The 23,733-nt window shown below is 57.8% G+C and overlaps 1 protein-coding gene across 2 annotated transcripts in view; it reads left to right on the top strand.

The window, feature by feature from the left end:
* The first annotated feature begins 339 nt into the window (after positions 1-339).
* TNFRSF1B (TNF receptor superfamily member 1B) overlaps positions 340-23,733 on the top strand; it is a 36,503-nt gene continuing 13,109 nt past the window's right edge. The window contains exons 1-7 of one of the 2 annotated variants that reach the window (XM_059064643.2): positions 340-513; positions 19,343-19,442; positions 21,163-21,291; positions 21,744-21,893; positions 22,311-22,404; positions 22,792-23,021; positions 23,558-23,635. In XM_059064643.2, the coding sequence (XP_058920626.1) occupies positions 436-513; positions 19,343-19,442; positions 21,163-21,291; positions 21,744-21,893; positions 22,311-22,404; positions 22,792-23,021; positions 23,558-23,635 (859 nt within the window). In that variant the 5' untranslated portion in view covers positions 340-435. The remainder of the gene's footprint in view (positions 514-19,342; positions 19,443-21,162; positions 21,292-21,743; positions 21,894-22,310; positions 22,405-22,791; positions 23,022-23,557; positions 23,636-23,733) is intronic. The other variant, XM_059064648.2, reaches the window with a different exon arrangement.

Genomic DNA, 23,733 nt, shown 5'->3' with positions numbered 1-23,733 from the left:
TGGGAGGGGTAGGTGGACGCAGGGCAGGTCGAGAGACAAAACCTCGGGGCAGCCGCCAGCCTGGTGGCAGCCCGACCCCAATGCGGGTCTCCTGCCCCCTCTCCCACCCCACCAGCCTCGCTGGGAAGGGTGACTCGAAGGGGAGGGGACGTTGGAAGGAGGCTGGAAGGTCTCGGAAGGCTGGGAGTGGCTGGCGCTGGAGGTATGGACCCAGCGCTGGGCTGGCAGAGCTGGGGTGAGAGCGAAGGGGGGGTTGGGGGCGGGGCAGCCGGCTGTGGGGGGCGGGGAGGAGGTGTGTCCACGCCCCGCCCCGCCCCGCCCCTCGGCCTCTCTCCGGCAGCGCGCCGACTTTCGCTTTCAGTCGGAGGCGCCAGAGGCAGCGGCGCGGGAGCTGAGGCGCGAGGGCTTAAGGGGCCCGCCAAGCCGCCCGCACCCATGGTGCCCACCGCCTTCTGGGCCGCGCTGGCCGTCGGACTGCAGCTCTGGGCCGCGGGGCGCGCCGTGCCCGCCCAGGTAGGTGACTCGCTCGGCCCTGTCTGCGGCGGGGGCGCCATCCCATCCACCCCCGGGCTGGCGCGCGTCCCCCGCCCCGAGGCGTCCGGGGCTCCGTGGCAGGGGTGCGGGGCTCGGGGCGACGGAGGCGCCGCACCCGCCACACCGGATCAGACGCGCGCCGCTGGAGACCCTCTGGGGACCCCGGGTTTGGCACATGTGCGCCCGGGGCCGAAACTCTAGCCACCGCGACCCGGAGTCGCACCTTGGTCCCTCCGCCATCGGTGGCCGGCCAGCGGGCCCTGGGCAGATCCCAGCCAGACTGTGGACCCCAACTTCCGTTATCCCTGCGACCCCTGGCCTCTCCGGGGTGACTTGGGGGTGGGGGTAGACGGTAATCTGTACTGGGGCGCTGTCCCCACTACCGATGCCCGGCACCTTCTTCAGAAGACTTCCTCCCCTTCTGGGCTACGGTTTTCCTCTTTCTTAGAAATACTGGGGCTGCGTGTGTAAAAGAACAGGGCCAGTTGTGCAGTAAGCACCTAATAAGGGCACAGTCAGACTGTGGACTGTCTTCCGTGCCCTTTGCCCAGACCCCTTCCCCAGGACCCACCTAGAGTGTCCAGTAGCCACTTCAGAGCCTGCCGTCTGTGGACTCTGGGGTGATGGGGAGGGAGACAGTGCCCTCAGTTTCCCCTGGGCTGACCTCCCCAAGGATCTGTGCCTGAGCTCTGGGCGACAGGGGTGAAGGAGGACTTCTGGGCTGGTTATCAAGACAAACATGATGTCTAAGGGGCTCCAGGAAAATGGAGAGAGCAGAGACTCCAGAGCTGTTATTCAGCACTAACTGCACCCACCACAATAGCAAGGGAGAGTGTACAGAGGATTGTTCCACCTTTGCCTCTCGCGGCTGTCTCCATGGTCTGGTAAGACAGAATAGCCCCATTTTGGACTTCCCTGGTGGCACAGTGGTTAAGAATCCGCCTGCCAATGCAGGGAACACGGGTTCGAGCCCTGGTCTGGGAAGATCCCACATGCCGCGGAGCAACTAAGCCCGTGCGCCACAACTACTGAGCCTGCGTGCCACAACTACTGAAGCCTGCTCGCCTACAGTCTGTGCTCCACAACAAGGGAAGCCACCGCAATGAGAATCCCGCAACAAAGAGCAGTCCCCGCTCACTGCAACTAGAGAAAGCCTGCATGCAGCAACAAAGACCCAACGCAGCCAAAAACAAACAAACAAATAAATAAATTTTTAAAAAGAATAGCCCCATTTTGCAGAGAAGGAAAACGGAGGCTCAGCAAATTCCTTGTGTTTCATGGAAGGGCATGGGGGGCTCTCTTCAAAAGGGACATCTCTTCCTTTCCCATCTTGGCTAGGGAGGAGGTGTGCCTTCATCCTTTCCTCGTGATCTTACCCTGATGGATGGGTGTGTGCTGACCCATCTGGATATCTTGACCAGGGAGGAAGGTGGGAGGTGGCATTGACTCATGTGAGGTGACTGACTCACTGGCCTAGGCTAAAGACACCTTTAGAGTCCAGTTCTCAAGGGCAGAGGATGGAGGTGGTCAGACCAGAATTGACTCATTCACAGTTGGTGCCAGGGTGGCACCTGGGTGCGCTGCCCCAGAGGTTGTTCTGTAAACAGAGGAGGTCAGGAGAGTCCCAGGTCTGAGACCCGAGTGTGGGTGCTGATGGCTCTGGTCCCCAGCCTGACGGCAGCGTGCCAAGACTAGGGGCATCACTGTGCCTCAGCGAACCTGGGGACATACGAGCCCCTGCGGGGAGGAGGCACAGGGCTTCTCTGCAGGACAGCAGCCCCTAGTCTTGGAGTTGCTTGAGGGGTTTTCCTGAGTCTCTCACTTCCCTCCCGTGTGACCAGCTCCTGTATCAGCTCAGGTTCCCTCCTCCGGGATTGTCTTCAGAGCCTTTTAGCTGGTCCCCTGGCCCCTGCCCCCTCTCCCACTGATCCTCCTTGGTGGCACCCTCCTCAAATTGGAGTGCCTCTCTCCCTACCTGGGAAGCAAAAGGCTCCCAGTGGCCAAGGCAGAAACTCCCCCAGGTGTCTCAGGCCAGAGCGAGTGAGGTCTCCGGGTGTTTCCTGCCACCTCTCTGCATCATACCCCGTAGCCCATGAAACACGGCCACTGTGTATCTTCGTACTCCACGCTGTCTCTCTCCATGGTGCACCCTTTCCCCCATCCTTCAGGGTCTTTTGCACGTTTCCCCCCACCCCATACCCCAAAGCCTTTCCTCACTCTCCCAGTTGGACTTTTAAAAAATTTATTTTAAAAAAATTTTATTTATTTTTTTGGCTGCATTGGGTCTTCGTTGCTGCGCGCGGGCTTTCTCTAGTTGCGGCGAGCGGGGACTACTCTTCATTGTGGTGCGTGGGCTTCTCATCGTGGTGGCTCCTCTTGTTGCAGAGCGTGGGCTCTAGGCACGCGGGCTGCAGTAGTTGTGGCACGCGGGCTCAGTAGTTGTGGCTCTTGGGCCCTAGGGCACAGGCTTAGTAGTTGTGGCACACGGGCTTAGTTGCTTCGCGGCATGTGGGATCCTCCCGGGCCAGGGCTCGAACCCGTGTCCCCTGCATTGGCAGGAGGATTGCTTAACCACTGCGCTACCAGCAGAGTCCCTCCCAGTTGGATTTGATCCTCTGCTCTTTGAACTCCCAGCCCTTCATCCCTCTCTAGGACAGACTACATTCTGCTTTTTAATGTGGTTGTGTTTTATCCACCTCAATAGATGGAAAGTTCCTTGAGGGCAGGTACTGTGGGGTCTTCCTCCTTATTATCAGCACCACAATAGCACCTGTTGTTTGATTACCTACTAAATGCCAGGCAGCCTGCTTAGGATTTAACTGCAGAATCTTGCTGAAACCTTCCTTATAGCAACTCTTAAAAGGTGGCGGTCCCATTTAAAGATGTGGAAGCTGAGGCTCAGAGAAGTTATGGCATTTCCCAGGATTATAGAACTGGAGCGTAGGGGGTGGGGAGGTTTGAATGCAGGTCTGCCTGATTCCAAAGCTCTTCTTACTCTACCCTCCCCATGCCTGTGTCCCCCTTCTGCCCCCACCCGGGTCCCTGGCACACAGTGGATACTCAGTTGTGTCCGATGTAGTAGATCAAGCTGTAGAAAGAGCCCCAGGGAGACCTGAGCTGCTGCAGGTGTGGCAGAATCACTTTGCCTACAGGGTTTTTGCCTCCTTTAAAAGCTGTATTTGCTGGCTGGTGTGGAATGCGTCATTCATTCATCTAGTCATCCATTCATTCAACAAACAAATGCCAGTACAGCTGGCAGGATAGGTGAGCATTTGGTGCCATCTAATGGGGATGGGCAGGGCTCCAGCTGTCTGGCTTTCTGTTGTTGCTGGGAGGGGGCTGAGGGGATCTCTACCTGCTGGGCTGGCCTGAGGCTGAGGGGCCTCGATACCTAGGGGCCTGGGGCCAGCTCGAGTTAGGGGAGAGGTTGGGGACTCCTAGCTTGGCCTGGGGACATTAGCCTTTGGTGGAGATGGGTGATCCAGGGTACCTGCTGTGCTGGGATGTCTCTTTGTCCCCTGTCTGATACGCCAGAGGGGAACCTGTTTGCTGACTGAGGATGTGGCCCTCACTGTGGTCCTGGGTTTGGCCTAGTGGCTCCTGGAGGAGTAGCCAAGAAGGTTGGAGGGGGAGAGTTTTGATGCCATCCGTGGGGTGTTTGTGTGTGTGTTTCATTCAGCTCTACACAGCAACTTAGTTCTCAGGTTTATGCCATGTGGGCTGCTTTTCTGTTTATCAGACATGCTACACACCCCCCTGCCTCAGGGCCTTTGCACTTGCTTCCCCTTTACCTTGAATGCTCCTCCCGCTGATACCTTCTGGTCTCATTCCCGCACTTCCTTTTGCTGAAATGAATTCTCAGGAATGCCTTCTCTGGCCATCCTACCTATAAAAGCTCCCCACCAGGTACTCTCGCTCCCCTGACCTGCTTTGTTTTCCTATGTAACACTCATGGCCTATTATATTTCTTTCACTTGCATTGTGTCTTTCTACTAGAGTGTTAAGCATGGTGAGGGCAGGGACTTGTTCACTTGTTCATAGCCTGGAAGAGGATTTCTTGTTCTCAGTTCTCTTGACACACGGGCCATGTGGTCGCTGTGGGAGTTGTCCTGAGAGTTGTAGGATGTTTAGCAGCATCCCTGGCCTCAACCCACTAGATGCCAGTAGCACTTGTCCTTCAGTTGTGACAGTTAAAACTGTCTCCAGATGCTGCAAAATGTCCCCTGGGGGGAATTGCCTCAGTTGAGAACCATTGGCTTAGAACGGTGCCTGGCATGTAGTGGGTGCTAAAAAATATTGAATTAATGTCCGAAAATTTTCATCTGACCTTCATAATGACCCTGTTTTTTTGTTTGTTTGTTTGTTTTTGCGGTACGCGGGTCTCTCACTGCTGTGGCCTCTCCCGTTGCGGAGCACAGGCTCCAGACGCACAGGCTCAGCGGCCACGGCTCACGGGCCCAGCCGCTCCGCGGCACGTGGGATCTTCCCGGACCGGGGCACGAACCCGCGTCCCCTGCATCGGCAGGCGGACTCTCAACCACTGCGCCACCAGGGAAGCCCCATAATGACCCTGTTTTATGGATGAGACAGAAGAGTTTGGAAAGCCAGTGGTGCAGGGCTGGGCTCCAGGTCGTCTCAGTCTCTCTGGGATATTTCTCTGGGTTCTTCCTCTGCTGTGTTGAGTCTGCTGAGGCTAGCGGTGCTCTCCCCAAAGTGCTCACCCGCCCACATCCCCCTCCCGGCTCGTGACAGGGCCACCCACTGGCAGTGACTCAGGAGCCCAGGAAGCAGGTGACTTGCCCAGAAGCAGGCAGCGAGGGAAGCCAGGGGTTACGGTGGAGAGAAGGGTGCTACCAAGGGAAACAGGAACAAAGTGGAGTTGCTGTGGCTCTCACTTCCGGGCACCCGCCAGGCCCCAGGGCAGCAATATTGATGACTTAGAAGAAACGCTCTGGCCTCGGAAGTGGACAGACCTTGGCTCACTTCTTACTTTGCTGTTTATATACTGTGTGACCTTGACAAGTCTTTCCATCTCTGGGAGCCTGCCTCTGTGTTCCCATCTGTAAAATAGAAATGATCCTTCACCTCACTGGCTGGTCGTCAGAAGTGCTTTATATGCTGTGCAGCCCCTTGGTGGCTATTTGAGCATCTGTGGCTTCACAGGGCCTGGGAGTCACCGTGGAGTCAGATTCCCTGTCTCTGAGCCACAGGGCTCCGAGGTAGGGGTGGCAGACCTCCATTTGTGCAGAGCTCCTGCCCAACACCCCTGAGAAGCGTTTCCCTCCTGCCCGCCTTCTCCTGGCTGTGCTTCCTGCTCCAGAGCCCGCTTCCTAGGGCCTCTCACACCACCTACCCAACTGCCTGGCCTTAGGAGCCTGGCATGTGGCACAGGCCGCGGGGTCAGGAAATCTTCCCCTCCCCCTCCCAACTCCTTTCAGTGAGTGACAGGTGCTAGATCTCATTTGAGGGTGAGCAAGGGGCACATGTGGCATAGAATAGAGGAGTCTCATGACCTCTCCGTGAAGGGGATGCAGAAGGCCTCGACTTTCCCACCTGCAAGATGGGCATGGGCTGATTCCAGGCTGTCTTTAAAATCTCTTCCATCTGTGACCTCCGTGATCCAGCAGGTTGTATTTACCTGTAACCCTGAAAAGGGGAAGCTTTATCAAGCCTCTTCTGAGGTCATGCTGTCCATCCCCCAGCCTCCAAGTGATTTCCGAGACAGCAGGACCCTGAGGAAGGAGCATTGGCCTGGGGCCCAAGAGACCAGAGTTCCCATCTGTACACTGTGGTCACCCGCTCACTGTGTGACCTCGCTCGGGTTACTTAACCTCTCTGGGCCTAAGCACCCCCATCTATAAAACCTAACAGCACTGATCCTGACATTCTCTTGGAATGCTGGGGAAGTATCAGGGTTGCCTGTGCTTGATGGAGGCCACAGACTGGGGGCGAGGGGGGTCTAAGAGTTTTCCCAGGAAGGAGAGTCCACCACTCCCCACCATTAATATCTTTGATTCCCTGTCTCTCTTCTTGCTGACCTCAGTCCCACTGGTTTTAGCTGGAATGATTTCCTTGACTCAGGCCGCGGTAGCTTCCAGAATTCCTGGCTGCTGGTTAGCTTGCATCCGAGACAAGATGCACAACCCTCAGGCGGAACAGGCTTCACGGGTTCCCGCCTCCCTGCCCCTTACTACCCAATTAGCCCCTCTTAAAGTTCAGAAGCCAGACCCTTTGGGGCACCAAACCACGGGAAAGTCCGTGCTGTGGGCATCACTGCGGGGCCTGCCGCCTGGGATCCCACAGGTTCGGGGAAGCCTTGAGTGCGGAGGGTGGGGGGTTCCTCGAAGAAGGCTTTGTCACCTGTGATGGACTCACAGCTGTCCCCCTGGTTCTGAGTCCCAGGGCTTTGGGTGTTTGTGCCCCTCCGCTGAGATGTTGACTGTGGGGCTGGGACTCTGGGGCCCACGGTCATTTTCCATCGTGTCATGTCATGAGGTCACAGGTGGTGGTGACATCACTGTGGTTTGGGGCACTCGAGGTACGAGCCCAGAAAGAGAGAGTGTCTGTTCACCGACGGGGGTTTGAAGGAGTCGATTTCCATCTGCCCCAGCTGTGAGCAATGCTGGGGGGAGTCGGGGGGCAGGGCAGCTGTCCAGGGGACCCCAGACTCCAGGTCTGGTCTGTCTCTGCCCTGGTGGCCTGTTGACCGTGACACACCGCCCTAGCTCTCAGCCTCCATGTCCTCTTTGCAGAAGAGGAGAGGCTGGAACAGGCTGCATCTCAGGTGTCACCTGCGGAGGCTGAGGATCGCAAGACTATCCACTTTGTTGCTAGAACAAGACCTGTTAGCCGGCTCGCAAGGCTGCAGAGCCCATCAGGCCCCCGGCCGGCCAGCCGCCCTCCCGTTCTTGGTAGCAGATACTGAGTGGGGACGCGTGGGGACACCTGGCAGTGCGGGGTGACGTCGAGGGACACGGCTGGACCCCTTTGGCCAGCAAACCACTGCTCTGCCTCTGACTTGGGAGCTGGGACCCCGGGTTGATGCAGTGCTTTGACTGGAGGAAATCCCCCGAGGCTTTTGTTTTCCTCTGCTGTCCAGACAGGGGCCCACCTGTCTGTTTCCACCGGGCGGCAGTGGGAACTGAGCGGGCCTGAGGGTGAGAGCAGCACGGGGAGGGATTGGGGGCAGGGGGCTCGGGATGGGCATCCGCCGGCCTGTCCGTGGAGAGCCTTCTCCGGTGCCATTCGGGAGAGATGCCAGAGGCTGTGGAAGGGACAAGTGCGCGGGGCTGGGAGTGGGGGTCCTGGGCCCAGCCCTGGCTCAACCTCCAGCTCGGGAGGGCTTGGCCCGTTCCCTTCTCCTCTCTGACCCTCAGCAGGCCCAGCTGGAAGTGGAGCTCAGCAGAGACCTGGCCCAGCCTGAGTGTTAGACAAGGGGGAGGGGGAAGGGGATAGAGGGGGTCAGTGACTTTGGGCAGGAGGTGGCCTGCAGCTCCGGCCTCTGTGGGTCTCCAGCTCAAGGCCCAGGTCTGGACTTGACAGTGACTCTTAGGGAAGGGCTCCCAGCACTTGGCTGTAGTTACCGGGACGGCCGCCAGCATCCTGGGCACCCCTCCGTGTCCTCCCTCTTGCTGACCCAGAGCCCCGCTTCTGTCTGCCATGCGCACAGGCTCCAGGTTCAGCTTGTCCCGGGTGAGCCTGTCACCTCCGGCTCTGCATTCAAAAGCCCCCAATTCTGCTCCTTCCTGTCCTGTCCTCCTAGCTCTCTCGAGCCCCTCCCCCACCTCATGGCATGATTCTCCGTCCTCCCTCCCCTCCCCCAACACCCCATGGCTTCACTGTCTTCCTGGCCGGGCCCCTTGGTCACCCCACACATCTTCTGACACCTTCCTGACTCTGTCCCCCCACATGCCTCTTCCTGCAGTGACCACACAAGGATCTTTTTAAAAGCTGAGCCCTGGAGGGTGGTCAGGATTGGGCTGAGTGGATACCAGGAGTCGGAATAGCAGAGGATAGTAGCTAGACCATCCTAGCTGGAGCAGCAGGCCTGTTAGGGGTGGCGATGGCACTTGAGGCTATAGGCTGTTTAGGACCCGTTTCTGGAAGTAGTAAAAAATTTAAAAATTAAATTAAAACATTGTAGCAACTGTGATTTTTTTTAAAGTAGTTATGTATTCAGTATTTTATTTATTTATTTTTGGCTGTGTTGGGTCCTCGTTTCTGTGCGAGGGCTTTCTCTAGTTGCGGCGAGTGGGGGCCACTCTTCATCGCGGTGCACGGGCCTCTCACTGTCGCGGCCTCTCTAGTTGCGGAGCACAGGCTCCAGACGCGCAGGCTCAGTAGTTGTGGCTCATGGACCTAGTTGCTCCGCGGCATGTGGGATCTTCCCAGACCAGGGCTTGAACCCGTGTGTCCTGCATTGGCAGGCAGATTCTCAACCACTGAGCCACCAGGGAAGCCCCCAACTGTAATTTTTGGAGTGTTTACTAAGCACTTTTCATGTGTTATCTCATTTAATCCTCACAACAGCCCCATGAGGTATATACTCTTATCAGTTCCATTCTGCAGATGAGAAGACTGAGGTTTTTAGCCTCATTTATTTTTTAAAAAATAGCAAAACTCCTTTGATGCTGCCCTCCAAAAGAGGGGAGTCTGGATTCAAAGCCAGGCATCTTTTTTCCAGTGACCATGCTTTCGGCTACCACACTCACTTCGTATCAGGAGTTGAGGCAACGGGGAGCCACTGATAGTTTTTGAGTGAGGGAGTGACCAGAGCAGAGGGTGTATTAGGAAGATCACTCGGGCCTCAGTGGGAAGGATAGATGAGGTGGATAGAATGTTGCAATAGTTTAGGTGAGAGTTCCGGGCTGAGAGGTTAGTAGCAGAACAGGAAGGAAGGATCAAAGCCTTCAGGGAGGAGGAGGTGGGCTTTGGGCTGGACCAAAGACCTAGGGTGGGGACAGAGACACTCGAGAGAAAGGGGAGCCGTCCCTCTCCACCCCATCCTGCAACATGAGGCGCCTGTGGCCTCAGCCCTGTCCCTGCGACCTGACCGTGGACAGTGTCACCCTCGTGTGTTCCTGGAGTTCTCGTGGTCAGTCCCAGGGTGAACCCGGCTTCGCTCACCCTGGCCGCTGCTGGAGTGGACATGAGGCTGGGCAGGGCTGACCTTTGCATCTCAGGCATGAAATGTGATGAGCCCCCCATGGGCAGAGGGGCAGGATTCCCGGGGGCCTGCCTGCCTCTGCTGCCAGGACCTTGGGACCTTCTCCCTGGGCTTTGGTTTTCCTCTCAGTGGTGAGGTGGGGATAAAAGGGCCCCCCTCTGTCACTTCCCTTTGGGGTCTGGGAGAGCGCAGCAAACACCGAGCGAGGACTGACGTCCAGGGGGTGCTTCGTGGGTGCCAGGCATGGGTCTAAGGCATTACATGCCCCGAGTGCCTTCTGTCCTCAAGGCCACCTGGGAAAGGTGTACCATTATCATCCCCATTTGATAGGAGAAGCATTCGAGGCGCAGAGGTTAAGCTTTGGGCTCAGGCTCTCAGCTCACTAGAGGCAGAGCCAAGATTCCACACCAGACAGCCCCTCCCGAACTCTGTGCTTAAACTACCACCCAGAAGTCACGGTGGTTGCAGTGGCCATGAGGGGCTCTGCTATTCTGGGGACGCCACCCTGTCTCTCTATAAGCCCATTTCCTGCCCAGTTCTCCTGCTAGCCCCAGCTCATTTCAACTAATTGGAAATGAAACCTTTTGCTTCTGTTAAACAATTCAGCATCTATTAGGTACCCGCTGTGGGCTGTGCGCTGGGCTGGGTGTAGAGCCATGAGTAATAAAAACCCAACGACTAACGCTCAGCCCTTGCTGCTGCTGGGCATGGCGCTGAGCACCCCACACGCCTTGGCCCAGTGAATCATAACAGCCCCGTGAGGTGGGCACTGCTTTTGTCCCCGTTTCAGAGATGGCAAAACTGAGGCTGGTGAGTGGTGGAGCTGGGACCGAAACCCGGGTGGCTGGTTCAGAGCTCACGTAGAGGGTGCAGACGGGGAGACACAGGGAAGCAAACGATTAACCAAAAGGTGGTCTGTGAATTAGAGAGATATACCCGGGTTGTCGCCGGAGCCCTCAGGGGGCACCTCTGACCCCATGTGCGGGCCCGGAGAAGGTTTCCTTGAGATGCTAGCGGAGAGGACTCTTGAAGGAAGCCGAAGAGTTAGCCCTGCAAGAGGGGAGGGCAGGGTGTTTGGGCAGAGGGGTGACGCAGGGCGAGGTGAAGACTGAGTGTCAGGTGCTGGCAGGGCCCAGGCAGCGGCCCCCGGGCCCCGGGCTGAGGACGCTGAGCTCTGGACAGACTTGGTGTAGGAAGGCGGCTTCAGGTCTGCCTGGGAAGCCTGGGGACCAAGAGTGAGGAGGTTGTAGGTGGTGGCTGGGCCTGGGGTGTGTGTGTTGGGAGGGGATGGAAAGGGTTGGGGTGTTTTCTGCAACTAGACCGAGGGTTCCTTGAGGGCAAGAACCACACCCCGGTATCTTTGTACCCCGGTGCTTAGCACAAAGCCTGACCCCAAGAACCGGATACCAGCCCGGGCTTCCTGTCCTCCCCCAGCTCACTTCTAAAGCGACATCACAGGCAGCAGGCCGGGAGTGGGATGTGTCACCCTTGGCCGCCGCCTGTGATGTGGTCGGTCCTCCTGACGTAGATGCCGCTTCTCTCCGTGATGGCAGATGAGCCTCCACTGCTTGGCTCTGGCGTCATCGCCGTGTCAGCTGCACCCCGAAGTCTGCGGGACTCCCGAGAACCCCCTAAGATTGAAGCCCAAGTGGTTCTGCTGTCTCTCACCGTATGCCAGGGCCCCAGGGACCTGCCAGGGAAATGATGTGGTTTCTCTATTGATTGAAGCCAGTTTCCCTCCCTGGGTCCTTGGGCAGACGCCTCTGCTCTGCTCCACGGCTGCTGTGTCTGTCCCTGGCATCCTGGAGACCCTTTTGCCTGGGAGAGTCATTGAACCCGCCCACACCTGGCTCACTGTGTGTTCTCCGGGGAGTCACTCTCCCTCTCTGGGCCTCTCCTCTGTGAAATGAGGGAGCAAGAGAAGATCACGGGGTATAAGACTGTCTGAGGACACCGAGGGAGTTGTAGCTGGGACTAGTTCTGCCGCTTGCTGGCTACGTGGCCCCGGACATGGTATCGAACCTCCGGAAGCCTCTGTTTCTGCATCTGTAAAATGGGGTGATGCTGACCTCATTGTGTCGGTGCAGAGATAAGACAAGAGAATGCGTGTGAGCGTTCTCGGCACTGTCTGCACACCACAGGTGCCCCTCCTGGGTCTGAGCAGTCTCTGTCTCTCCCACTTAGTGAAAAGAGAAGTTTTGTGGGGCGTGTGTACTCCTCAAGCCTGAAGCTTCCCCCCGTGGCCTTCTTCCCCCGACGTCCCCTTCCTGCTCTCACCCTGCCCAGGGGTGCTCCTGGGGGAGGCTGGGAGTGGGACCCCTTCCCAAGGGTACTGGCAATCTAAGTGGGGGGCGGGGGGGTCTCCAGAAAATCAAAAAGCCCTGGAGACCCCCACGGTGCTTCGTCAGTGCTGGCAGGAAAGGCAGAGGATTCCACAGCTTTGGCGCTTTCAGAGGACACTGTCTGGGTGGCAGCCTCTTCCTCCTCCTGCCCAGGCCTGTCCTTCTTTGCCTTCCCCTCTCGCAGTCTATTTATAAATAGGAGAAGGGAGTGAGGGCCCCCACCTTGGGGTGCACGCAGGGTCCTGCTCGGGGAGCAGGGAGTCAGGAAGTCAGCTGGCGCGGGGTTGCCCAATTCCCCGAGAAAGTGCGCTGACTCAGACTCCACGGTCAGAGGGTCTTGCCTGGTGCCTGGCCCTGCAGCCCGCTGGGCGGGCCCCCGTGCAGTGCCCGCCTTGACCTAGTCTCTCTCCTCCTGCCCTGGCTGCTAGCTGTGGTTTCTGGTCCTCCAGGGTGAGAGTGGGGAGTAGAGGGCGGGGACAATTCATGCCTGACCCCACCAGGTAAGTCTGGTCCTGCTCTGGCTTTGCCCCCTGCCGGCCTCGGAGGCTCACCTTCTTTCAGGGACTCACAGCCACCTCCCTGTCCCTTATCCTGGACACTGTGTCCTCTGGCCGCTTGATGGACCCCTGGCTGCTGGGTTTTGGTCACTCACCCAGACTCTTTCTTTTTGGGTCCCCTCCCCCCTCCAGGTGTTCCGCTTGAGTCAAGTCCCTTGGAGACCACCCAAGGCCACCACCCTAGAAAGCCCACATCTGACCTGCAGGCGTCCCCTCCTCCCTCTGTCTTAAGGAGGCCCATTCCATTGTCCCTGCAGCTGGCCTATTGCCGTCTCCTGACCTTGGGCTTCTTGAGGACTGGGCCTGCGGTCAGCCTGAGGGTGACTCCACAACTCCAAGGGTCACAGGTCACAGCTTTCCCAGACTTGCTCTCGAGGAGGGAGGGAAACCCCCTCCATCGCAAGGCCTGCATGGGCCACCTAGCACCTCGCCAAAACTGGGCCACCTGCTCCCAGCAACTGGTCCTCGCCTTGCCTGTTCTTAGCTGAAACCAAGGCAGAGAGAGCCCAGTTCTAATATTCCACCCGACACAAGTCCACATGTGTGTCAGGGCCTTTGCAGACCCTTAGAGCCCCCCACCCCGGGTCCCCTGGGAGTCTGGGAGAAGATGACGGACCCAAGTTAAGATCCACCCCCCCCCCTCCGCCTTTGCGCCTACAATGACCCGAAGAGGAGGAGGCTGGGCAAGGCGTTGTGTCACTATTTTACGGGTGACGGTGTTGAGGCTCAGAGAGTAAGTGATGTCCCCAAGTCCCCTAGGACCAGCATATGCATCCGGATCCTCTGAACTGAGTCCAGTGCTCCTCCTGTGAGGCCAGGTGTCCGTACACCGAGGAGGGTGGACATCTCCAGCCCCCCTCCTCCCAGGATATACCTGCTCAGGTCGACCTCACCCTCGGAGAGCGTTTGAGGGGCAGAGGAGTCCCGCCCCACACCCACCCTCAGCCTTGCCTCGCACCCCAGCCCCCTACCTCCTAGGTCATTCAGTTTTTCCACCTCTCATGTGGGTGGGCCACCCACCCACCCCATCCTCCTGAGGTCTTGGGAGGGGGCTGAGCTTTTTGATGCCCATCCTTAAGAAGCCAGAGCTGGAACGGGCTTAGAGCCCCAACCAGGCCACACCACCACTTTACAGATGAGGAAACTGAGGCACAGAGAAGCTAATTACCTCCCATAGTAGAAGAAGTGCCTGAGTGGGGGAGGGAGGGCCTCTGGGGTGGGCCCAGGGCAGGGAGGGTTGAGACCTGGTCTTCCTGGGGCGGGGATGGAGCACAGAGCTGGAGGTGAGGAGACCTCTGAGGCTCAGTTTTCTCATCTGTGACTTGGGAATAATAATAGCACCGACCTCACAGCACTGGAATGAGGAATGAGAGACAGTAACGCGTGTGGACAGCTCTGCACGATGCAGACTTTCAGGATAAGGTGCTTCCGTTTCTGTCTCCTAGCGCCCTCAGCCTCTCCCTCACCTTCACCCACCCTGGCCTAGCTGCCCTGGCCCCCTGGCTGTGCCTGGAACGCGCAGAGCACGTCCTCCCTGGGGCTTCTGGCCCCACCTTGCTTTTCCCTTTTCCTTAGCTCCTGCTACCACCTCTCATTTTCCACCGTGCGTGTCTGTGTCTCCCCAGCTAGAGCCCAGCTTCCTGGGCAGGGACTTGCTTACATTTGATGCTGAGTGCCCGGCACCTTCATGTTTGTTGAATGAATGAACAAACGTTTCCACCTTTGCCCCTGTCTTTCTCCACGTCCACTAAATGGGAGGTCATCTGAGATAATCTCTAAAGTTCCTGCCAGCCCTGAGCTGCTGCGCCTCAGTCCCACCCCCACTTCTGGGCCGTGTTTCCTGGTCATCGGCTCCCACATGTCTCTCCAGCACTTGACACAGCTGCACATCAGCTGGGCCAACCCTCCGTGTTCGCAGGCTCCTACCTTTGAGCCTTTGTTGACCCCCCTCCTGCTTGCTGAGGAGCCGCCAGCTCCTGACAGGTCAAGGAGCCCCGTGACACAAGCAGTTATGGGAAGGGCAGGGTCTCAGGTGCTGGATGTCCCTGCCCTCTGCAGGAGACGGGCTCTTCTGAGATTCCTGCGTGGTTACCTGGGAAACCAGGTCAGAGCTGAGGTCAGAGGATGTTGGCCTGAGGCTGAGAGAGGTTCCTTGCACTGGTGTGTGTGTGTGTGTGTGTGTGTGTGTGTGTGTGTGTGTGAGAGAGAGAGAGAGAGAGAGAGAGAGAGAGAGAGAGAGAGAGAGAGAGAGAGGGAGGGAGAGGGAGGGAGGGAGAGGGCGCGTGTGCCCGTGCGAGCCAGCTCCCCAGGCTCCGCCCAGCGTGGAGGTGGATGAACGGGGGCTGGTGGCACGGCGGTGACTCAGGGCAGAGGGGGATACCAGGCGCTGGCCCCTTTAGCTGTCCTGAGGAGGGGAGCAAAGACTTCTCCAGTGGGACCAGAGCAAGAGTCACATCCCAACTCCACCTCTTCCCTCCCAGACCTCAGACAAATGACTTGATCTCCCTGAGCTGTGAAGTGGGCACATGCCCGCCTGCTTCTGGGGGGTAGGAGTGGGATTCTATAAAGTGCTTGCAGCCTGGCCTGGCAGATAGTTGGTGCCTAATGAATATCCTGTTTTTTCCTTTCCTCTCCGAAGGGCCAAAGCTGAGAACCTGGAGGAGTGATGGAGGCCACATGGTGGGAGAGGGTGCTGAGTTTGGGAGGCACTTGGGGTCCTGGATCTGTGTCGAGGGGAAGGGAAGCTTGGGCCCACAAGAGAAGGGAGGCAGGATAGGGGCGTCGGGGGTGTGGCTCTTCTGGTGTAGCCTTGGGTGCATCGCTTCACCTCTCAACCATCTGTGAAATACTGGTGAGGAGTCTGTCCGATGGTGGGTCCAACACTGTCGCTCCTGGGATGCAGAGGAAATGGAGCTGCAGACTCCGATGTGAAGCAGCTCTGAGGCCTGTGGTGGATGAGCAATGGGCCCTGTTGGCCCCTTGTGCACAGGCATCACTCAGCCTGCCACCAACCAGGCCCTGGCATGGCCTTTGGGAAACCCCAGGAGGTGGGTTGGCTTCTTTCCATCTCTATTTCCCCATCTGTGAAATGGGCACAATCAGATGTGCCTCAGAAATTGGATGTTAGATGGGTCCTTCCTTCTCTCCTTCCTTCCTTCCTTCTCTCCTTCCTTCCTCCTTCCTTCCATCCCTCTCCCTCCCTCCCTCCCTCCCTCCCTCCTTCCTTTCATCTATCATCCTCTCTCCCTCTCTTTATCTATCTTAACACATCCATCCATCCATCCATCCATCCATCCATCATCTATCTTCTCCAATCTCCCCCAACACACACACACACACACACACACACACACACACACACACACACACACACACACACACACACACTGGGTCACAGATTTCCCACCTGTTAAATGAGTGGTTAATGCTCATCAGTGATTTCCAAGTTTTTACTTGGGGATGCTGTATTTTGAAAGATTGGTCTGCTAAGCGTGCTGAGTGAATCCAGTACTACCCAATTCATTTCCTCATTTTAAAATGTCGGTCAGAGCTCCCCTGTGGGTGGGTGGAGTGCGGCTCTGAGCCTCCCTGACACCAGACAAGAGAACAGAAGCTTCCACAGCACCGAGTTTCCCAGAGGCTTCTCAGCATGTTCTGGGCGCCTCCAAGGACCCTCCGCTCGTAGGGCCCCTTTGCTGACCTGAGGCCCAGCTCCTAGGGCTGCGCTCCAGCTTAGCCCCTGCTCTGCTGAGCAGGGCCCTGGAGGGGTGACCTTTTGCCCCACTCTGCAAGGGCCTTTCTGTTCCTCATTGTTTAGCCATGACAGGGCAGTGGTTTGGGGTTTTTTTGTTTTTTTTTTTTTCCTGTCCAAGAAGATAAACAGGCCTCAAGATTGCTTAAAGGAGGGCTGGCCTCCTCCGCCCGCTGCCAGCAGCTCGGGCTGGAGTCAGAGCAGCAGGAGGAAGTGTAGGGAAGGGGATTCGGAGTGAGATTCAGACAGGAAAAGACCCGGGATGGGAGGCCGCCGGGCAGTGGCCTGGGGACCCTGGGGGTCCAGCTGCCTGCCTTTGTCCCGGAACCCTTGCCCCATGGGTGGAGAGAGAGCCCAGACTTGGCCAAGGCAGGGCCCTTTCCCGTCAGGTCCTTTGGGCCCTGACAGGAAATCCTCCCCCAGGCAGGGCAGACGCCCTGGGCTGCACCACAGAGGGCTGCCACGGCGAGGGGGGGGCGAGGGGAGGAGGAGTCCTCTCCCCACCAGGAGCTGCCGGGCCTGTGGCTCTCAGGGCCCACAGGAGTGAGGGGCTCCCCTAGTTACCCCTAGGGTACCTGGGGGGAGGAAGCCCGCCGTGTGCAGGGTCCTTGAGACCTGTGCCCGCCACCCTGGGGGCAGGGTCTCGAGGGAAGGCCGTGTGACCCCTCCCTGCCCTCAGGGTGCTGTCTGGGCGCGGGGGCTGCCGCCTGGGGTCCTCAGTCAGAGCGTGAGGCACAGCGGGCTGCAGGGGGACCGGCGGGGGGGGGCGTTAGACGCTCCGCTGCAGCTAACGTGCAGTGCAATGGTGGTGCGAAGGGGGCCGCAGGAAGTACGATCCTCTGATTTCGGGGCTCCCCCAGCCTTTGGCTGCTAGGTGTCCTCCACGGGCTCTCCCAGGCCATCTTGCTCTGGCCTGCGCGCTGCTCACGTTTGCTCAGCAGTGGAGCATGGGAATCACTTGGGCAGGTTTCCTTTTTCCTTTTCTTTTCTTTCTTTTCCTTTCTCTTTTTTCTTTTCTTTTCTTTTTTTTTTAACAGTACAGCTTCCTGGGCCCACCCTCTGGGCTCCTGCCCCTTCGTTGCGGTGGGAGTGGGCATTATAATAGAGCCCCCCCCAGGGGCTTTGGACACAGGCAGTGACCCCCACCCCCAGTAAGTGGGAGGAGCCCCGAGAAGGGGCTTTACTCCAGGGGCAAACAGGGAGGGAGGAAGTATCAGGACTGAGTGTGTGTGAGAGTGTGTGTGTGTGTGTGTGTGAGTGAGAGAGAGAGAGAGAGAGAGAGAGAGAGAGAGAGAGAGAGAGAGAGAAAATGTGTGTGTGTGTGTGTGTGTGTGTGTGTGCATGAGGGCGCAGTCATGGGCATTATCAGCTTACAGTCCAGATGGGGATGGAAGTTACCTTTTAGGCTCTGGGTCATGCAGAGTGGACCCCACTTCCCTTGCCAGCCTGCATCTCTTCCAGCCTCCTTAGAGCCGCCTTCCTGGGGTTTGGCACCAGGCCTGGGGTGTGGGTGTGGGTGAGGGATGGGCCTCAGGGGCCGATCAGCATGGAGGGTGCACCCGTGTTAGGGCTTGGTGTTCCTGGTGCCAAGGTTGGACCCCTCCAGGAAATGATACAGTAATGAAGCCCACTGCTGAGATTAGTGAGCCCTGCGCACCTAACTGTCAATACACGCCAGGCTCTGGGGTGACAGCGAACAGTCACCAGGCGGAGGAGGCAGCCCGGCCAAGGGCATGGGGGCAACAAGAGCCACACATCGCTCCCCAGCCCCTGGGGGATCGTCCCCCTGATGCCTCCAGCTGTTGGCGCCCAGCTGTGTGCAGCCAGGGTAGCTCTGCCAGGTCGAGTGGGGCAGGCAGCTGGCTCTCCAGGCCCACTTGTCCTGGAGGCAGGGACCAGCCAGGGGCCCACCTGCCCCTGACTCTGGCAGTCATGCCTTCCTGGCGGTGCTGTGGAGGGGGAGGGGAAGGCCAAGTGACAGCCTGCCTCCCTACAGTCATGTCCTCTGACCCCACGGGTTGGGGGGCGATGCTCTGGAGCGTGAACAGTGTCACAGCATTGGTCCCACCTGAGGGCTGGGAGCCATTATGGGGCAACACCCAAGACAGCTGGAGATGGGTGCCCTGCCGGTGTAGGGGATCTGTGTGGGGTGCAACTACATCCACTAAGTAGGGCACCTGGAGCACATTGACCAGCCCCTGGCACCCCATAAGTGCTCCAGAAATGTAACTATCATCATCAACAAATATTCTTCTCCTGAGCCCAGACTCTGCTGTGGGCCCCATGTTGGAAGCTGAGGGTCTAGAGGTGATGAGGTTGTCGTTTCTGCCCTTTGCACTGCAGACGTGTGTCTGTGTGTGTTATGTACACAGCTATACACACGTGTGCATGCAGATGTCCCTGCGAGGGTGGGAGGACAAGAAGGTACCCCATTTCAGCACAATGAGATGATCGTCAGCAGGGCGTATTCAGTGTTTAGAGAGAGCCCAGAGCAGGAGGAACCTGAATCAGCCTGGGGGAGTCTGGGAAGGCTTCCCAGAGGAGGCAGCACTCAGCTGGAAGGACAGAGGTATGATTACCAGGTGCAAGAGGGAAGGCGAGGCAACCTAGGCACGGCTGATTTGTGCTGAACTCCGCCGTTCGCTGTGACCCAGGCCACCCCTTCTAGGAGGCTTCAGGGCCTCGCCTCTGCCCCATGTGGTGTGAGGAGCTGGGCCCCCACTCCGGCCAGCTGGTTCCACATCTCCGCCTGCAGACATGAGTGTGCTACACCGAGGGAGGAGGAGGAGGAGGAGGTGAAAGAAGGCAAGGACTATCCCTTCTTCTACCTCTACCCACCCCCCCCACCAAAGGGAGAAGTCCCCATGTCACTAGTGCCCCAGCAGGGAGAAGGCCAAACACTCGCAGGACGCAAGATGGGGATCTGGGCGTACAGCGTAGCAGGATCCACGGGTGGCCACGCTAATGGCTGTCCTCCCCTTCCCCATTCCAGGCTGTGTTTATCCCCTATGTCCCGGAGCCCGGAAGCTCGTGCCGGCCGCAAGAATACTACAACACAAAGATCCAGATGTGCTGCAGCAAGTGTCCACCAGGTGAGGGCAGCCACTGGGGCCCTTGCCCGCAGCCTGGCTGGGTCCCTGTGGGCGGTGCCTTGAAGGGAGTGGGTGTGTTACGGGGTCTAGGGGGTCAGGGTCATGGCCCTGGACTCTTACTGAGCTCCCACTGGTTCCATGAATCGACCCTCTGCTCCCTCTTGCTTCTGGGCCTTTGCACATGCTGTTCTCTCTGCTTGGTGCGCTTCCCAACTCCTTTCCCCTGGTCTACTCCTGCTTGTCGCTTAGGCCTCTGATGTCTCCCTCCTCCTGGAAGCCTGCCAGCACTGCCTGGCCAGATCTAACTCCTCCTTTGCACTCCCACTGGCCCTTGGCATCCCCCATGGCAGCAGCTCTTTTGACACTGTGTGATCCTGGCCTGGATCTCTTTTGTTGCCCCCACTGTGTGCTCCTCAGAACAGGGACTGTGGCTTGTTCTCTGCTGAATCCCCAGCACTTGGCACAATACCTGGCCCATAGCAGGTGCTCAGTGCATATTTGACTGAATCAGTGACTGCTACCCATTTCACAGATGGCGGATCTGAGGCCTAATCCCAGTTGGGAGAGGCAGGTGGCCCAACACCTGGTGCTGTCCATCCATTCATTTGTTTATAATTTATTCCTATGTTTATAAAGCATTTGCTAAGGGTCAGGCACTGTTCTGAGTGCTGGGAATACAACAGAGAGCAGGGCAGACAAAATCCTCACCCTCGTGGATTTTGCATTCTAACAGAGGCCTAGACAAATAAACCAGTAGAAGAAACAGACATATGGTCTGTGAAGGAAACAAGGCAGGGGAAGGCAGACAGAGACAGAGTAGGACATGCTGTTCTATATGGGGTGGTCATGGAAGGCCTTTCTGAGGAGCTGACACGTGGGCAGAGACATGCAGGAGGTGAGAGAGTGAGTTATGCAAACATACGGCGGGGGAACAGCATGCACAAAGGCCCTGAGGTGTTAGCTTCTTTGGGGAACGTGGAGAACAGCGTGTGTCCTAGAGTGAGTCAGCAAGGACCGTGGTAAGGAGTTTAGATTTTCTTCTGCGGGATCCAGAAAGGCATTGAAGAGCTTTGAGCCTGAGATGTGGGCAGGCACATATGTACCTGTCACCTCCAATGGCCATTTTAAGAGACCCCAGGGGAAGTGACTCTTCTTTCTTCGGTTAACCGGTAGGGTCTCTGTAAGAAGTTACTAGATTAGCACAGCAGTGAAGGTGGCAGGATAAGAACGGGGACAGGTACTCAGAAGAGAAACTTCTTAAAGGTTTGCCTGGGTGTTCTCCCATCCCCTGGCATACCTTCTCTGGAGGCCTAAAGGAGTCCCATGGCCTCATCGTTGATGGGATACCAGGGATGACTACTACTGCCTTTTTTACCTTGCCCAGCTGGAGAATTTCAGCCAACTATAAAGAAGGAACCGGCAAACCAGTTCTAACTAAAGTGTTATTGACTAATAATAGGCACTTCCAATGGTGGAATTCCAGGCACCTGAAAAGAGCAGAGAGGAAGATATTTTATGAGCACTGCGGGGTTCAAAGATGGCGTGACAGCTGGTACATGTTAGATGGGAAAGGATGCGGAGTCGAAACTCCATCAAAGAGCCTCCCAGCCAGACCTCACAACTCTGGGGCTCTGGAGGACAAAGGATGAGCCCAGGGTCCCGGCAGAAGCCCCCCCAGCCCTCCCCTCCTCCGTTGAGACTCCTGGCCTTGCTTTCTCAGGCTACCGCGTACAATCCTCATGTAACAAGACCTCAGACACCGTGTGTGACTCGTGCGAGAGCAGCACATACACCCAGCTCTGGAACCTGGTCCCCGCGTGCTTTAGCTGTAACTCCCACTGCAGCTCTGGTGAGTCGGCCCAGGGTGAGGGGTGGTCCTGGGCATCCTGCCCTGGCCGCCATGCACTCCGGCCCCTTCGCCTGGGAGCTGGCTGGCATTAACCCAGACCTTTGTTTTCATGCCCCAGGGCACAGGTACAGCTCTTTACTTTTTATCAGCGGCACCGAATCCTCTTGAATAGCCCCTTGGGGCAGGCAGGCCAAGGGCAGCAGTGGGAAAATGGTGCCCGTTTTTAGAGTTGAGGACATTATGCTTGGGAAAGCAGGCATGCTCGTTCGTGCTGCGATGGAGACTCTGTGTCCAGCAGTCTCTTGGCCCCGTCCTGAGGGGGGTTCAGCGGTCTGCTGGAGATCAGAGCTGTCTGGGGGTGATGGGGCTGGGTGGGAAGACAGAGTGGGCGTGGCAGTGGGTGGGGCTGGTGGAGGCGGGAGTGACCCTCGGCCGTCTTCTCGTTCCTCTAGACCAGCTGGAAACTCAAGCCTGCACAACAAAACAGAACCGCATCTGCACCTGCAAGCCGGGCTGGTACTGCACCCTGGGAAGGCAGGAGGGGTGCCGGCTGTGCGTGCCACTGCGCAAATGCCGCCCTGGCTTCGGCGTGGCCAAACCGGGTATGGGGCCAGGGCCAGAGGTCCTTGGGGGCCCCCTTGGGCCTCTCCTTCCCGGGAACGTCGTCAGTGGCGGCCAGGCGCCTGGTACCCATCTGTCCAACCATCCTGATTCATTCTTCCCTCTGGCACTCCCGATCAGGCACCTCCTGTGCGCTGGGCCCTGGGGATCCAGAGATGGATCACATTAAGGGCCAGGCTACTGGAAAATCGGGTGGTGGCCCAGGAAGACCCAGTCACTAGAATTAGTGAAGGACGCACCGCCCAGGTGTGTGTGTGTTCGTGTTATAAAGCGGAGAGGTGCAGCCCGAGTTCCTCCGGCCCCTCGTTCTTCCCCGAGGGCTCCAGTTCCCCTAGGGCCAAGGCGCACCTGTTCCGCGGAATATCTGGGTTGGTGACAGTTTCTGATTTTTCTTGAAGGAACCGCAACATCAAATGTGGCGTGCGCTGCCTGTGCCCCAGGGACGTTCTCCGACACAACATCATCCACGGATACTTGCAGGCCCCACCGGATGTGAGTGACTGAATCCTCTGCTTCTGAAGGAACAAGGAGGGGCTGTCCCTGGGCGATCATGAGGCCTAGAGCGCAGAACAGCGTGCCATGGTGGCCGGAGTCCCCCCAGTTACTCCCTCGGGTTGAGGCATTGCCGAGCCCTGTTCAACGCCAGGACTGGTTTATCTGACAGTGCGTGGGTCCCTGAACAGACAGCATGGTGAACAAGAGTTTTGCCCTGGAAGTCAGGACTGGGTGGGGACCTAGGGGACATAAGTCTTGAAAGAGGGCGTGGCACACGAACCCGCTCCCCTAACCCAGTCGCTGGGCCCCTTGCACACTGGCCTAGCTCTCGCGATGAGCCATTCAGTCCCCTGTTGCCCCTGACCAAGCCTCCTCCTCCCCCAGCTGTGGCTCGGTGGCCATCCGTGGCACCTCAGAGATGGATGCAGTCTGCACATCTGTGCTCCCCACCCTGAAAGTGGCCCCGGGCCCAGCCCTCACAAGATCCCAACACGTGGAGCCGACTCCAGGGCCCAGCACAGCTCCACGCACCTCTGGCCAGCTCCCCGTGGTCCTAGGTCCTCCAAGTTACCCAGTTGAAGGGCGCAACACAGCAAACATCTCTCTTCCCATTGGTAAGTCACAAGGGGGCCCATTCATCCTGTCTCCCTCCCTCCCTCCTGTCTTAGAGCCTTACAAGAGCTTGTTATGGGCCAGACCCTGTACGCCATCCTGGGATGTAGGGAGCGTTGAGACTTGCCTTCTTCCAAGACTTACTAATGCCACTAAGAATTACCGGGTGGGGAGAGGTAGGGTCAGCGGTTTATGTGAAAGTGGAGATGGTCTTCTGGTTGCCGTTTCCGACGAGCCCATTAGGCTCTGACAGTGGGCTGGGCCGGGTCACCTCATGCGCTTCCCTTCTGGGGTTAGGACTACATCAGGCCAGAGGGCTCAAACTCGTGGCCCTTGGGCTGAGTGTGGCTTACAGACACGTTTTGTTTGGTGCACGGGTTTTGGTTTGTTTCGTCATCAAATTTGAGAGCCTCTGCACTGGCCTTGCCCCTCGCCTCTGATGACCCCAGTCATCTTTGGTTGTCAGCTGACCTGCCTGGTCCCTGGTACCTTTGAGTTTGCTTTTTGGAGCCGTTTTGAACTTCTCTTTTCCTTCTAGGTCTGATTGTGGGTGTGGCAGCGTTGGGTCTGCTAATAATAGTCCTGGTGAACTGTGTCATCGTGACCCAGAAAAAAAGTAAGATTCCATCCTTCCTTCATCTGTCTATTTACACATACACTCAGGAGGCTTTTCTGGGGCACCCCTCTGAGTCCAGCACTGGGCACAGCCTCATG

This window comes from Kogia breviceps, chromosome 1, assembly GCF_026419965.1.
Source record: "Kogia breviceps isolate mKogBre1 chromosome 1, mKogBre1 haplotype 1, whole genome shotgun sequence".
Taxonomy (NCBI): Eukaryota; Metazoa; Chordata; class Mammalia; order Artiodactyla; family Physeteridae; genus Kogia; species Kogia breviceps.
The sequence above is the reverse complement of the archived record's forward strand: the minus strand, read 5'-3'. Positions and strand labels throughout refer to the sequence as shown.